This window comes from Anas acuta, chromosome 6 (genome assembly GCF_963932015.1).
Source record: "Anas acuta chromosome 6, bAnaAcu1.1, whole genome shotgun sequence".
Classification (NCBI taxonomy): Eukaryota; Metazoa; Chordata; class Aves; order Anseriformes; family Anatidae; genus Anas; species Anas acuta.
Window position 1 is genome coordinate 676,851 of NC_088984.1, and position 15,545 is coordinate 692,395.

Below are 15,545 nucleotides of genomic sequence, written 5' to 3' on the forward strand. Positions count from 1 at the left end.
TTCAGTGCAGCAATTTAATAATTCACTTGGCAAGAGCTCTGCTAATAATATATGAACTGTGAAATGTACTTGAAATGCTGGTTGTAATTAAAAACCTTCAAAACTTAACATTGGCAGTACTTTTATTGCTAATATGCAAGTTTCTTTTTGAATCAGGCAATAGGAGATCCAATTTTTAGTGTATTTTTAGCATTAGTTTAACCACTAGGATTTTTTGGTATTTAAACAGAACATTTACTGTTGATACAGTAAACTCTACCATTCTGATTTTGTACTAGTAGGAATGAAAGAATGCAATCAAGAACACATAAATTTTTTTGTGCATTCTGTGGTCCAAAATTACTACCTTAGGGAATCAGAATTATTGTTCAGGATTGTTTTTGTTCTTCTGTTCTACATGATGTTACCTCTGGAGGAAAAAACAGATGAATACAGTGGGTTTTCTTGACAAGAATATGTTGTAGGAACCCTGGAAACTGAACGTCAGGTAGTCACTTTTAAACAGCAAAAATATTAAAATTGTGGAAACGCATGCCACTGAGATTCCTCAAATACTATGCTATGCCTCACTGCCTGCCCTTTGATGCTCTTTGGCAGCAGCGCCCAGAGGCTCTCAGGTAGGATTGGGTTCCCACAGTGCAATGTGTTCTACAAACACGCAGTGAAGTATAATTTGCAAGGTAAATACAGATGCAGATTTGGTTTCTGTAAGAGGCAGTCCACCATATCCTTTGTTGTCATAAGTGAAAGTAGTCTAGCTCCTTATTTTTCAAGCTGTGACAATATGAACAGGGGAAGCTTTTCATTGTGGCCTGTGCCATCTTCCATGGGTGATTGTCCCCCAAATGTTCCCTTCACAGGCAGTCTGGCCCACAAAATAAGGTGAGGCTGTGGGACTAGAACTAATCTCTAGCAGAAGGATAATGTTCAAACGTGGTTTAAAAATTGAAATACTTTGACATTGGACTCAGTTGTTCGATACCTAATTTTTGGAATTTCTTACATAACAAAACATTAATTTATCTCAGCTCTGTTAAGAATGCTTTATCCTAAATTATTTTAATGCTTCATGTGGGGAATACATGGCATAGTGCCAACCTACTGAATAACATTTTATAAATATTTTGCAAATCGCCTTTTTCTGCTGTTACCAGCTTTTCCTTTTTTGTTGAAATAGCTGATCAGTTGTTAAAGGAGGTGGCTCCTCTTTCACCTTACTGAAAAGGCATGGATTGGATGAATGTGGGATGGGGCAGTGATGATGTAAAATAACATCACATGCTGCCTCCAGAAAAGAGTAAATGGGTATTGTGGGGAAGTATAGTATAATGAAACTTTCCTTCCTTCTGTCATTCTTATTACCCACTTCCTTGATCTGCAGTGGGCATATGCATTGAAAAATATTAACTAGATTAGATAAAAATGGAAAGCAGATTATACCCACTAAGTGAACGGGTTTATTTAGTAGTGATTTAAGGCAGTGTAGGTAAATAGCAATGTCAAAAGCAGTGGAGATATGAGCTGAATTATTGGTATAGGGTGGTATATTAGTTTTGCCTGAGAAAACTTTTTACATCCTTAATGTTCTGTTAGCTAAGGGAAGTTGTATATTTGATGCTTGGTTATATTCACTTGTTTGTATGAAACCAGCTGAAAATCTACATTATGCCCTAATACTGATTTCTATCTTGAATCAGAAGCCATTAACAGAAGAGCTATGTGCACAGAAGCAGGGAGAGGTTATGGCTTGTCGTGAGACATAACATATGTGACATGGAAATAACTGCTAACCAAAATGAATGAACAAGGAAGCCTGAGCTGTGTCTAGACTAGTTTTAGCATCTCTACTGTTAGAGGCTTTCCTTTAATCAGTTGTCTTTGTGACAGACTGTTGGTACAACTCTAGTCTCGGCACCTATTTACAAATCAGAAGTTGCCCTGAAGTTTCAGTTAACTTAAAGCAAGATCAGTTTAATGGGCTCACCATGCTAACTAATGGCTGAAATCAAATAACTAAAAAAGATCTCTGGTTAGTAGATAACTAATATCTGGAGAAGATCAGTAAAACATCGAGAGGATTCTCAGATCTGGAGGAAACTGAAACTGCAGCGTGTCTTGAGCCTGCTTATATTGGCACTTACTGAGTTATTGTAGAGACCTTAAGAGGAATGTGAAGCAGGATGCTGGAGAATGTAAGCTTGAAGCATTTTTTGTTAGATGACTTGACTCTGTTAGTTCATTTTAGTTTAGGATATCTCAAATTGTGATGTTATTACCGAAGTTTAAATTTCCTTTCAATTCCTCAGCTGTTTATTTTAGCTCCAGTCTAAGTAGCATTCTAGCAGATTTCATTTGTTTTGTTGTTAGCTTTTAAAGCTTTGTGAATATATTTTTGTATCTGTTTTGAAAGTGATGTGGAAATTACTGTATGCTCTTTCACATTCATTTTCAAAACATTTCTGCTTAAGTTTATTAGTGTAGTAACAAAAACACTTTAGCATTTTATTTTAGATTCTTATGCTGCTAAAACGCACGAGCAGACTGCTGTCAAAAATGCTAAACAAAAATTTCCATTTAGACAAAGACCTTGCTTGGAGCACAGGTTTCACAGTGTGTGGGAGGTTTCATTCAGATATTGCAGCTAAGCTCCAGAAAATGGGGTCTTATGAAAATTGACAGCTTCCCTCTAAAAGTCTCTTAGATGGTTGTCTCGTGTAACTCATTCTGTTTCTATCACTGTTCCATACTTCTGTTTAGATGGATGGTTTGAAATTGTAATTAGCTCTTTTCATTAACTGTGGTACAAGTTCTTCTGGACTGTTCTCTTGAAAGTACTTCCCATAGCACTTTGCTTCAGAATATTGTACTGCTATGGATTTCTTTGCCTACTGAATGGTTTTCATATTCGTGTGTAGCTTAGAAATTCTGTAATCAGTTTGTCATTCCCTCTGCATGATTTAGACCCCAAACCCACTGGTTTCCTCCGTGGGATCCATCTGGTAAACAAAAAATGCTATATAAGAGAGGTTTAGGTCATTTATCCATTTTTCATTTTTACCATGCTGAGCAATTTGTTTAGACATCATCTAGGGCTGAATTTGTTATTAGTCGGAACTGTAGAAAACCCTGCAATAAATGTCTGAATAAGTCTTACTCCTAGTATGTGGCCATTCCTTCCCTTCTGCTGTTCTCTTCAGAGTTTAGACGTCACTCTTCCAAGAAAGTGTGTTGGATTGCCTTACCTGCTTCCTTTCCTGCTTTTTTGGTACTGTCCCTACTCTGAGCTACACCACAATAATCTTTGCTTTTCATATTCCTCAACAAAGTACACTTCTGTTCTGCTAAACATAGCTAAACACGTGATCCTTTCGTATGCCACTTAGTTCAGAGGGACTAGCATAAATCTTAGAGCATCCACTTGTCTATTTCATGTTTCAACTTTTGAACAAACTTAGGAAATAATGGACTCATGACAGGAGAGAAAGACTTGAGTCTTTCAGAACTGAATGTGGAACTGGTGCTGGAAAGTAATGTAGAGACTGAACTACAGAGAAATTGTGCTCCTCTTAAAACAGGGCAATTCTCTAATATTAAAGAAAAGACAGTGGGTAACAGAGAAGACATTCCCAAGTGAATGTTTTTAACACTGAAAGAGTGGTGTCAAGTGGAACAGTTATGGTGTCAAGGGATGAGAAGACGGTGGTTCAAACAGTCTAAAAATGAGGATCCTCATTTAGTTTTTGTGGTGGCTGGATGCAAATCCTTGAATCAAAAAGAGTTTTGTTCTTTCTTTTCTACTGGAGCAACTGCAGTGGGGTGATTGGAGTATTTCTCATATGAGGAGATGCTGAGAGAGCTGGGACTGTTCAGCCTGGAGAAGAGGATATTCAGAGGGGATCTTATCCATGTATCTCATCCACCTGAAGGGAGGGTGCGAAGAGTGTGGAGCCAGGCTCTTCTCAATGGTGCCTGTTTCCAGGACAAGAGGCAAAAGGCACAAACCAGAACACCTGAAACTACATCCATCTGAACAGAGGAAAACACTTTTCTGCTGAGAGAGGGTGGTTGAACACTGGTGCAGGTTTCCAGAGAAACTGTGTAGTCTCAGTCCTTGGAGATGCTCAAACACTGACTCAGTATGGTTGTGGGCAGCCTGCTGTAGCTGACCCTGCTTGAGCAGGGAGGTGGGATGGATGATTTGGAGAGGTTCCTTCCAATATCAGCTAATCTGTTTTTTTTGTTTGTTTGTTTGTTTGTTTTCTGTAACCTGGAATAAGTTTAACTTTAGGCATGGTTTCATATTTCTTTATGCGGAATAAAGAATTAGGATATGGGAGATCCACTTTCAGCTGAGGGCTCACAGTGCCATATTTGTGATATGGCAGTCTTTATTAATAAAGTAATTTTAAATAATTTGGAAACCATTTGGAACACACTACTTGAACCCATTAATGTATTTGGGATGACAAAAAGTGCAGTATTGCTGGAGGGTGGGGTAGGGTGTTGACACTATATACAACTAAGGAAAAATTTTTGCCCAGTACTTTTTTCAATAGCCTGTTTTGAGGAAATTTAGGTAGATGATTCATATGCAGTATATAGTCAATTAGGATCAGTCATATTTAGTTCTGGTTTATACAAAAAAATATTTAATCAGATGCTTAGAGCTATTTATATTACAGTACTTATGTCTAAGGGCCATTTATGTTAATACAGCATTTCTCATTAATGGAGACTTATGGGGGGGGAAGTGCTCTGTGTGTCTTACAAATGTCCGGTGTGCTCCCCAGATCTTAGAGAAATTTAACATTTTTTTTTCTCTGACAGGCTAAAGGACTATTTTTTAAGATCTGACTTTTCTCTTTAATTTTACCACCACCGAAGAAGCTCTACTAAGTATGTCTTTCATTAACTTTTTTTTTTTTTTTTTTACTTATATACCCAAGATACAAGATTCTGCTAAGACAGCATTTTCAAAATTCTGAGGAGTAAGATCACTTATGAAGAATAACATCTGTGCTAAGGAATACAGCAGTAATATTTTAATTTTTTCTTTCCTTAGCGTACAATTCTGAATTCCAGTTCGAAATAATTTTGTAAGAATAGCTTAAAAAAAATGTTTCTATGCTGACTGCGTATGTTACTACACACTCTCAAGAGTATCTGAAAATATGCAGGTTTCCCCATGTGTGTTTCATGCCCAAGCTGGTCCATGCACTTTATGAGCGGTCTGGGAGTGGCTGTGCAGATGTGCAGCAGGGCATGCCTTCGCTCCTGGGGAGCAGCGAGATGGCAGGCATGAGAGACCATTGTACCCCTCATCACCCAGGGTGAGGTACCAGGGATACTAGATACTTGCACAGTTTGAAAGCTGACCAAAGGTGAAGGCTCTTTCCCCAGGATCTGTTGCCTTCTGCAGCGTTCTGGTTGGAAGCTAAGTGCTGCCATGGAAATGCTGGAGTTGAAGGATGTGAGAGGGCTCTGGTCTCTTAGGGCTGGTCTTCAGTCATACAAGTTGTCTGTAAACATATCTGTGCATGCTTGGGAAAGCTAACGTGTAATAGTGTGTCCTGCTGTGTTGTCTTCATGTTTTTCATTTGGATCCTTGCCTCTGTGACAGGCGGTTCCAGGGAAGCGAGAGGCAGGTGGGCTCTTCCAAACTGAACAGCTCAGTGTCTGCCACCAGGCTGCAAGGACATCACCCCCAGAATTTTATGCCCACAACACATGCTACCAACTAGGTGATGACAACCGTGCAAATGAGGTTTTACTTTTTAGAGAATGCCAAGTTCTGGACACAAGGGATTTTGAGACAGATGCTTGGATATACCAGAACAGAGTTGCAATCTAGGGGTAGACTTTCTAGTCAGACATTAAGACCACTCATAAGCATACAGAGCAAAGTGTAAAAAGGAAACAGTGATCAGCAAGAGACAGCTCTGTGAACTCTTCCTATTGTGCTGGCTAGAGAAAGCGAGCTTTATTTGCTCCTAACAGTGATGGTCACATGGAGCTACCTTTCCAAGGGGTCTTTCAGCATGTAGCTATTCAACTGAGCAAATGGATGGAAAAGTTGCGGGGCTGGAGATGGAAATGTCGGGTAGTCTTTGTGCAGTTTGTTCTTTTTTAGTCCTGAAGCTGATTTGTTAGCTTGCTCCTCAGTTCTCTTCCTCTCAAACAGCTACTTTACACCCACAGTGTTAATACTTGTACGGAATCCACATTTCCATCCTTTTTTTCTGGTTTTCTGTTTTTATGATTGATTTCACTTTTCCCTGTTTGATGCATGATAAAGTACCTGTACTGCAGTGAGCAAGTAACGCACTTACCGTAGCCACCCCAACTCCAAGGATAATTACAGAGGCTCAGGTGATAATTTGTCAGTTCTCAAACTGCAGCAGCTTAATCATGATTGCGTGTCCGTAATTTAAGTTAGAGATTGGCAATGACCTGATTAGCTGCATTTTGCTTTGAAGAATAGTAACTGTGTTCCCATTCAGTGTGTACTGGCAGTACCTGTCAGTAGAAGATAGTGACATCTACATTGGGAAACAGAAATACAGGATACCATACCACCCTTAGTGGCCATAGTGGCATAGATTCTAGATCTCTTCTTTTAAAGAAAATGACAGGTTCATCAAGAAATTAACATATTATTGAAAGTCCAAGTGCTAAAAGGGAATTTAAGATCTGATCTTACTGAGATTCTTTTAGCAATTTTACTTAATGTCTTTGTATGTGGCTTTATTGCATAATACACCAGTCAACTGTGAATTATATATTAATATATGGAAAGATAGTGCTAACTAAATGGTTCTGTATTGCTCATAAAATTGCAAATTTTGGTTTAGAAATTGATCACATGGGTTTCCGTAGCAGTCTCAGTTTTGCAGGATCACAACATTGCACAAATTCTACTGCACAACTGTCTAAACGTAGTCTCATCAACCTTTTCTTTCAGGTTCTACAATGGAGAGCGCAACAGGAGGAGGCAGCTAAACTAGAAGCTGCTATAGCTGCTAGAAGAAAAGAAAAGGAAGATGAGAAAGAAAGGCTACGGAAAGAACAGGAAATGATCCACAGAGCTCAGGAGAAAGAAAAAGTAGGATAAACTTTAAAGCATTTTTGCATTTGCTGATACGTACAACTGCCTTTAAAATCTTTGCCTGATCTAACTACTGTGTGTTCTTGTAATGTATTTAGTATTAGCGTAGAGATTTGCAAATGGTTTGAGGAGTCTTGCTTCTGTCCATTTCAGCTTAAAGCTTGCCTGTACTTGCACATCTGTAACTTTATGTTCCTAAAAAAAAAAAAAAGCACACACAGGGACAGTGTTTGTGACTATCTCGATGTTGCAAAAAACGAAGCGCAGAGGCTAACTCTGGCAGATCTGTGCTTTTTAGTAGTGTGGCAAGGACTATGAAAGCTTCCAATGCTGCAGTTAAGTATGCTGCAATGCAGCAAATGAGCCTTACAGTATGTTGTCTGCAAGATACCGCACTGCACTTTGCAGCACAAGGACCTTAAAAGTGAGCCTGAAGTACAATGATAGTATTAACCACTTCACGGTACCAGACGTCTATATAACGTTATTCTAAGTACTTACATGGTGACTGCTTGGGAAATGACATTGATGCAAAAGTCTAATCTTTGTTTTAGCAGAAAATCAAAAATCCACTATAGTGAATATAAGGCTTTAAGAAAGTCAGATTGTCACTTACATATCTCTGTTGACCTTTTTATTTTAAGTATATGGCACAAATTCAGGAGTTTTTAGTACTAAAATTGTACCCCTTTTTCGAATTATTTTTACACTTAAATCTGGCTTGCTTAGAATTCACCTATGGAATGGCTAAGACTGCAAAATTATTTCTGGAAAAAAATAAGTAGGAGAATATTATGGATTTTTTTTTTTTTAATGCTGATGAGTGAGTAGTGTAATGGGACTACTCAGTGCTGGCATGGTTGCAAGAAGAGTTGCTAAAAACTGTGTCCTCATAATATGCCAGTTAAAAGCAGAGTCAAGAAAAGGCTAAACTGTTCCAAGTAGGGTAGTTTCATGATGCATGTTTAAGGCTTTAGTGACGTTAGTTTATGTCACACTGCAGAAAGCCTGGGCAAAGAGAGAGGAAAATGAAAGCTTCATTTATATTACCATGTTTTCTCTTTAGACTGCCTTCTCGTCTTTATTTACTTGCCATGTTTCTGTGTAACATGTCTTAATATGAGCAAATGTTTACTGATGGGACTAAAACATGGGCAATTAGACTCCCTAGAAACTGATGGATTCTCATTTCAGTAGATTTATCTATTGCTGTGATAGGTTTTGTTGTTGTTGCTTGTCTTTCCTGCAAGGACTATCTATTTTTACAGCAATTTGCTTGAGTTGTTACTAAAACAATTTACTTTACAATGCTTACTAAAAGCAGAAAAGAAATTATAGCAGACCAAAATAAATGACTTGCAGGCGGCTGAAAATGACTACCTTAGCAGGAAAAAAAAAAAAAAAATCTACACTTCTAGGCATTTCCCTATCTATTTTTATAGCACTTGAATATCTTTCCCATGCTTTGTGCAAATAAGCATGTCTTCATGCCCTGTCAAACAGGTCAAGAGCAGAAGCTCATGTTGCTTATTGCTTTCCTGATAGTAGTTTTGTATAACCATTGAATTTGGTTGTATCAACAGTTCTGCAAAAGAAACACCTGAATTAAAGTGATACTTGGAGAAAATAATCTGAAGCTGCTGAAGCTTTCTTGTCTCCAGGTAGACTCATTAATTCTCATTGTTGCAAGTCTCCAGGGCTGAAATTTGAAAAGATGCTTAACTTGTAATCGATTTTATTTGATTTGTAAGTCCATTGTTCTTGGTCATCACTACATTCCCATTTTATGTTTATCCAGTTTCTCTTCTAACTGAAGGAGTTTTTGCTTATGTTGGTTACCTGATCTTACTCCTTTTCCACAATTCATCTTAAAGACTAAATATACACAAATTACAACTAATTGCCCACAAGTTGGTTTGAAAGGATGATTCTCTTTTCCTTCAAAATACACAGAATGCTGACTTTTCGTAGGAATAAAATATTAAGATTAGAAGGGACCTCAAGAGGTCTCTAGTCCAACCTCCTGCACAAAGCAGGGTTAGCTGTGAGTTCTGACCAAGTAACTCATGTCTTTATCCTTATTTTAATTTGGTTTATTTATCCCTAAGCTTATTCTATTTTTCCTTATTATTTAAGCATGTGTGTTGTATTACAAAATTGTATTGCATATATGACCTTTTCACATTGACATATGTTTCCTTGTAATTGTTCTTGATTAAGATGTTGTCACTGTTCTGAGATTCTGGATTTAAAGTAATAAGATAAGCAAAAACCAGAAGTTATGAGAACTTCCACATTTGTTGTCTGCATTCATGTTCCATGTAAGAGTTTTTAGGGTGAGATGTCTTTGACATCTCAAATACCATATTTTGACTGGTATTTGATGGATAATGTGGAAGTTGTCTCAGTTGGAGGGTATGATTGCGAGCTTTTGTGGTTTCACCACCAGCACTTGGACATGAAGTTACAGAGAGAGAGGCAGCCCATATTTGATGACAGCTTTCTTCTTAGGTTGTGAGAAACTTTGCTGCTACTTTTTGTTGCAGCTTGTTCTGTTTATTTGTCTTTACTCGGGCAATGTTTCTGGTGGAAGGTAGCTCTAAAACAAGGCAGGGAAAAGGATTTGTGAGGCTGTGTTGACCTGACCACCAGCAATGTTAATTGTATGTGTAAATATTTTAGTTGTGTAAATTTTCCAATTTTCTCTTGCCTGTGTACAACGTCTATATGGAAAAGTCCTTTGCCTATGCACAGATGGAACAGCAGCTGTTTGAGGTCAGTAGTCATATGTTTCATTTGAGTGTATTACATCTTAGATCCTTAAAAAGGGCTGCTAACATAATACTGTGGCTGCTTCTCTAATGAGTGTTCAGTGACAGCAAAAGGAATATGTAAAATATCCACAATCAGTGTAAAACGTGCTCACACTCTGCCTACTTCATAACGTAGATAGGGTATGTTGGTGTGTCAAATACTTCCAAACCTGAGAATGAGTAAAATGGCAATAAATCGTAAATACAAATGCTATCTTTGCCCTATTAGATTGCGGATCAGATTTTTTTTTCTATGTATTTAAGTCCTGAATGCAGAAATATCTGTTGGTCTCTATTTAGAGATTATGAGAAATCCTTCAGACAATGTGGAATACAAAACAGTAACAATTGCAAAAGAGAATGTTTTATTTAATAAATATAAGTATTCCAAATAGTATTTAATAGCCATGTTCCAACTTCCAACTGAAATCTCCAGGAGAGGTTTAAATTCAGTATAGTTCAGTAGATGATACATAAGTTACTTTTATTGCCATTTTATGCAATTCTTTTCCTATGTGAGATGATCCCTTGAGGAAATTTCATTTTAAGTAGATATCTGTATGCAGAGGATATGGAGGTGAGATAAGGTCTCAGGCCTTTGCAGCCTTTCTAAAGGAATTTTATGTATCTAATTTTAAAATCAACAGATTATTAAGGTATAATTTTAATTAAGCCTATAATTAACATTTTCTTAGTTTATTAAAATTTCTGATTTTCTTAAATATTTGCATGCTTTACAAAATTTCTATTCTCTATCTTTCCAGCTACACTTCAAATTTTAGAAACACGATGCTGTTTTTGTCAGTGAATTATATATGATAGTATTTTGAAACAATTCCAGTTTTCTTACTAAAATCATACTTCTTCCATCATAAAAAAATCTTTCCAAAAATGGTCTTAATTGTGAATTTTTTATTTTTTTTTCCCCCTCTGGAAGCAATTTTTTTTTTTTTTTTTTTTTGTAAATTTTGTAGTTTTTCTTTCTTCTATTTGTTGTAGCACATGCCAAGAAGCCTGCTTGGTCAAGGAGCCAAGGGGTTCCTCAGTCAGCACAGAGGTGGTATGACGCACCATGCCATTTGCACCAAGCTGTGATACGAGCTTTGCAGTAAGCAGCTGAGGTCTCACGCTGGTGCCTGCAGCCTGTTCTGCATGCTGAGAAGTGGAGAGGGGGGCGGCACGGGCACCAGCCTCAAGCCCACCCAATCCCTCTGTTCTGTCTCCAGCAGTGCACATAATAATAGAGGAAACGTGATAATTTCCCTGCTGCCCAGTTATTTGCCCTGTCTGTGGCTATGCCACCTGATGGTGATGTGCTTTGTCAATTTGGGAGTCCTCCTGCAGGGGCTCGCTTTCCAGGTGTTTGCCTGGTCTCTCCTGAAACACCTGTGAGCTTTCTGCGTCCATCAGCAAGGAGCTCCACCAGCCGTGCACGCACTGCCTGGAGAACTCTTTTATTTGCTCTGTGTCTGGCTCTTGCTCGTTTCATCTGAAGCCTCTGACTTGTTGTGCTGGAAGAGACAGAGTTGATCCCCATCCAGCGTCTTCATCATACTTGTGAATTTGTAGGCTTCTTTGCATATTCCCTGTAAGCTGTCTCTTTTCCATCTGAAAAGCCACATCCCATTCCACCAGTGCCTGTATGAAAATAACTACAAGCACGATGAACCTCTGATCGTTACTGTTTCTCTTCTCTGTCCATATGAAAATGTTCCTTTCTGAGACGATGGAGTCAGAACAACACAGTTATATATATTTTTCTGCTCCTTTTTGAAATATTTCTGGGCACTAGCCAGGCCTGGTTTGCTTTGCAGCGGCTGCTGATGTGTGACAGGAGGGGGTGGAGGTCCCCCCGCAGGGCAGCCAGGGCTCTTTGTGCTCTCCCCCATGCAGGGGCCTCGCTTGGCCCTCGCAGAGGTCGCTACGTGCAGTCACCAGCTTTGGTAAATGCAACGACTTGTAACTGAGAGCGTTGCTTGATATCAGCCACGGGCACTCATCTGCATGTAGCATGCTCAGGAACTGTTGCTGTGCTTTGGCTCGGTGAGCAGCACAGAAGTATTCTCTTAGAGCAGGGGAATTTGGAGGTCTGTGCTTCTGCCAGGGTCTGAGGTGAGAGAGGCTCACCTCTGTGACAGGGACAGACAACCTCTTCTAGTAAATGTAGCTGAAAAATGAAGGGGATAGAGTATGGCTTTACTACAGCCGCTGCTGATGTTGTATCATGTTACAGATACTGTGCTTCACCTCTAACTTAATACTTACTTCGAGCAGGATCCTGCTAGCAGTGCAGCTATGGCAGTTGAGAGACTTGGTGAAGATTAATAGTAATAATTACAGTAGAAGCGAAGTAAGTACACTTGTATTCAGGGATGTTACCCAGAGAGGAGTGGTGTGCTCAGTGCCGAGCATGCTGTCTGGGTTAGATGACCTCCCGAGATCCCTACAAACCCTGAGTTGCACAGCTCCAGCGTTGTTGCCAGTACCTGAGCAGGTTCATCTAACACTAGCTTAGGAACACAGCGTTGCAGTCATGCTACTGAATTTCAGCAGAATTCAAATGTTGTTGAAAATTGTACAAAAAACCCTCTGAAGCCAGCACTTCAAAGATGAGAAGGTGATTCTTGTTCCTGTGTCTAAAAACTGTTCTAGCAGCTTTCCAAGCTGGTCAGTGGCCTGTGATGGTAGCTCAAGTCATCATTCAGAACTCTGGGCAGTGTGCTACTGCAGCCGTGTTTTTAAGGTACACGTCACAGCGAGTAAGGTATACGTCACAGCGAGTCGGTAATCGTAAGTTTGCTGCAAATTCCACCAGCTGTCTTTGAAGAACTGCACTGGTTTTAGGAATCCTGTGGAATTTATTCAAGAGAAGAATTCATAGTTTCACTTGAGTGACACTTACTTCAAATCTTGATTCCTCTTTTTACATCCAAAACCCCTTCTCTTTACAGATAAGCTTCCCTACTCTGATTTTTATTTTATTTTATTTTCCTCTTGCTGAGGCCTTTCCTCCTCACCCAGCTTTGGAAGAGCTGCATGCTTACATTCATAGGCTTCCTTCTGTTCCTCAGGAAGCTCTCCACCTCAGCCAAAACGAACGGGACTAGCACGGGTACAGCTGTTTGAGCTAACCTGGGGCATTTTATTTTAACTCAGGTAACATTCACTTCTTCAAGCAATGTAGTTAAAGATTTTGATGCCATAGTAGGAGGGAAAGGAACAAATGAAAGTGGTAGCCCCTTCAATTTGCAGAACTGAAAGCAGTGGTCAAACAAAAGTATCCATGGCCCAATTTTACTGTATTTGTTGTGGGGAATCCATACTCTCTTTTTATTCTATCTTTTGTTAGCACAGCCTATTCTGAAGTACAAATTTCATTCAAAAAAAAATCATATTGGGTTTCCTTTAACTTAGTACTTTTCTAACTTTATTTGATATCACTACCTTGGCTTAGGAATGATTCTTATTTTGTTTACTGTATTTGTTCAATCTCCAGGTCAAAAAGTACTGGGCTGAAAAACAGCTCAAGTGGCAAGAACAGGAAGAGAAAGATCTACAACGTATGAAGGGATTAAGAAAATTAATGGCTAAACAAGCAATTAAAGACAGAGAACGGTAAAAGAAATTAAATATGAATATAGTATCAATAGGAGCTTCTTACCATATAATTTGTCTTAATCTCCTAACCTTCTAAATTAAAACACATTGAAAGAAGTGATTTTTTTCTTCCTGTTTGGCAGTTACCCCAGTCTATATGCAGGGATTGTATCATGGTTCTATCCTGGAAGCAATTTATTTGTTAGTTTGAATTAATTCAAATAGCCTCAAATATAAATTTTATTCTTTTAGAGGGTCTTAAACTATGCCCTCAAATTTTGAGACAATCAAATTATTACTCTCTTTTGAGTGTTTAGACCCTAGACTTAGTAAATGTTATTACCTCTTACTCACATTAGCACTCCTCAGTTATTGATGTGGTATTTAATACTGTACTGGAAAAAGTATTTCCATAGAACTGTTTGGTTTCTTCCTCTCAAACAACCTTCATTTAGGATTTTAATGAATGCCAATGAGAAAATTTTCATGATGGCTTCTGCACACTTCAGAACCAGTATGTTTCAAAGGGTGAAATTAAAATGCAGACGTGCATTAGTTGTAGCTACTGTTCACTCATTTGGTGAACAGGCTGAACCTGTTCACGTTTGAATCCTTGCCAAGCAGTCTGCAGAATATGGCCTTTAATGACCTGCAGAGGAAGTACCATAAAAAGACCTTTGTACGTAGTCCGATTATAAGTGCTCTCAAATCGTAAGTTTGTCTTTTTTACAGAAAGAGCCCCACCAGACTGCATGGAGAAATGTAATTAAAATAGGGATAAAGTTCCATTGGTATTAGAAGACTAAACTTGGCCTTAATTATTTGTTGGGAAACACTACTTTGATCTTTTGTTGTGATGTCTTGCTGACAGCTGAGGTTAAATATACATGTCCTTATGCTACAAGTGTACATGTACCTACACCTTTCCTTAAACATACCTGCATGATCATAGCTGGTAGCAAAGGAAACACACATACTTGAATTACTGATTTTTCAGCAGAACTGATTAGGAGAAAATGACCTTTCTTTAAACTTGTGTACTGTACTATGTTATACAGTTGAGGAATATTATTTTCTTACTCTAATAAACACATCAGAATAAAATATAAGGAATTGGCATAGTTCATTGAGGAGAGCAGGAAGGAAATAATCATATCTTCAGGCTATTAAAAATCAAAAATCAGTAAGTGCTTAGCATTATGTTTCCATAAATTGGCATACCGTACAAAATAAAACAGTTAAAGAAAAATGCTCTCTTTTAATAATTTAGTGCTTTTCATCTTCAGAGCCTTCACAAACATTAATCAAAGAAGAACAGAGATGTTTCTGTTACTAGGTACTGTACAGCCACTAGTATGGTATAAGGCATGTATTGTACAGAACGAAGGTATACACGATGGCATGATGATTTCACAGTGCAGAATTGCAGTTCTGTAGAAACTAATTGTAATTTTTACATGTTTAACCTGCTCCAGACCACAAATTATTTTCAGATCTTTGCAGAGCTGATTGTAAAAGATGGGACAGGCTAATACAGCAATTCTTATCTGATACATTTTGTGGCTTTTCAGGGAAAGGAAAAGGTTTTTAGATGCATGAGCTAACCAACTATTCCAAGTACAAGATGTAGCCTGGATAATCATGTAGAATTTCTAATATGTGCAATCAGATATTAAAAAAAGTTCAGCCCTCATCCTGACTTGCTTCTACATTTAATTTTAAATTAAGTAATCAGGTTTATAAAATTAAAGAAACAAACAAAAAAAACAGTCACTGTGCTGAGTCCTAGTCCTGAATTCATGGAGCAGAGCTGAGAGAGTCAGGAGGAAGAGATTGCTATTTGTAGGAATTTTCTTACTAGCCATGAGAAATGGAGCACCGGCAGCTGTTTGCTGTGCTGCTGTTAGTCACACGCAGGGGGTGAAGGTGCTCAACTTTTATTGCATCTCTCCTTTACTTTGTGCTGTTTGCTGCGGTTCCCTCCGGAGAATGCTGGCAGACAGACAGCCTTTCTTCTATTGCCTCTTGGG

The 15,545-nt window shown here is 38.5% G+C and overlaps 1 protein-coding gene across 3 annotated transcripts in view; it reads left to right on the top strand.

Annotated features, from left to right (window-relative positions):
- CCDC148 (coiled-coil domain containing 148) overlaps positions 1-15,545 on the top strand; it is a 56,830-nt gene that overhangs the window by 34,420 nt on the left and 6,865 nt on the right. For 2 of the 3 annotated variants that reach the window (XM_068686878.1, XM_068686880.1), the window contains 3 exons: positions 6,962-7,102; positions 9,842-9,880; positions 13,415-13,533. In XM_068686878.1, the coding sequence (XP_068542979.1) occupies positions 6,962-7,102; positions 9,842-9,880; positions 13,415-13,533 (299 nt within the window). The remainder of the gene's footprint in view (positions 1-6,961; positions 7,103-9,841; positions 9,881-13,414; positions 13,534-15,545) is intronic. The other variant, XM_068686879.1, reaches the window with a different exon arrangement.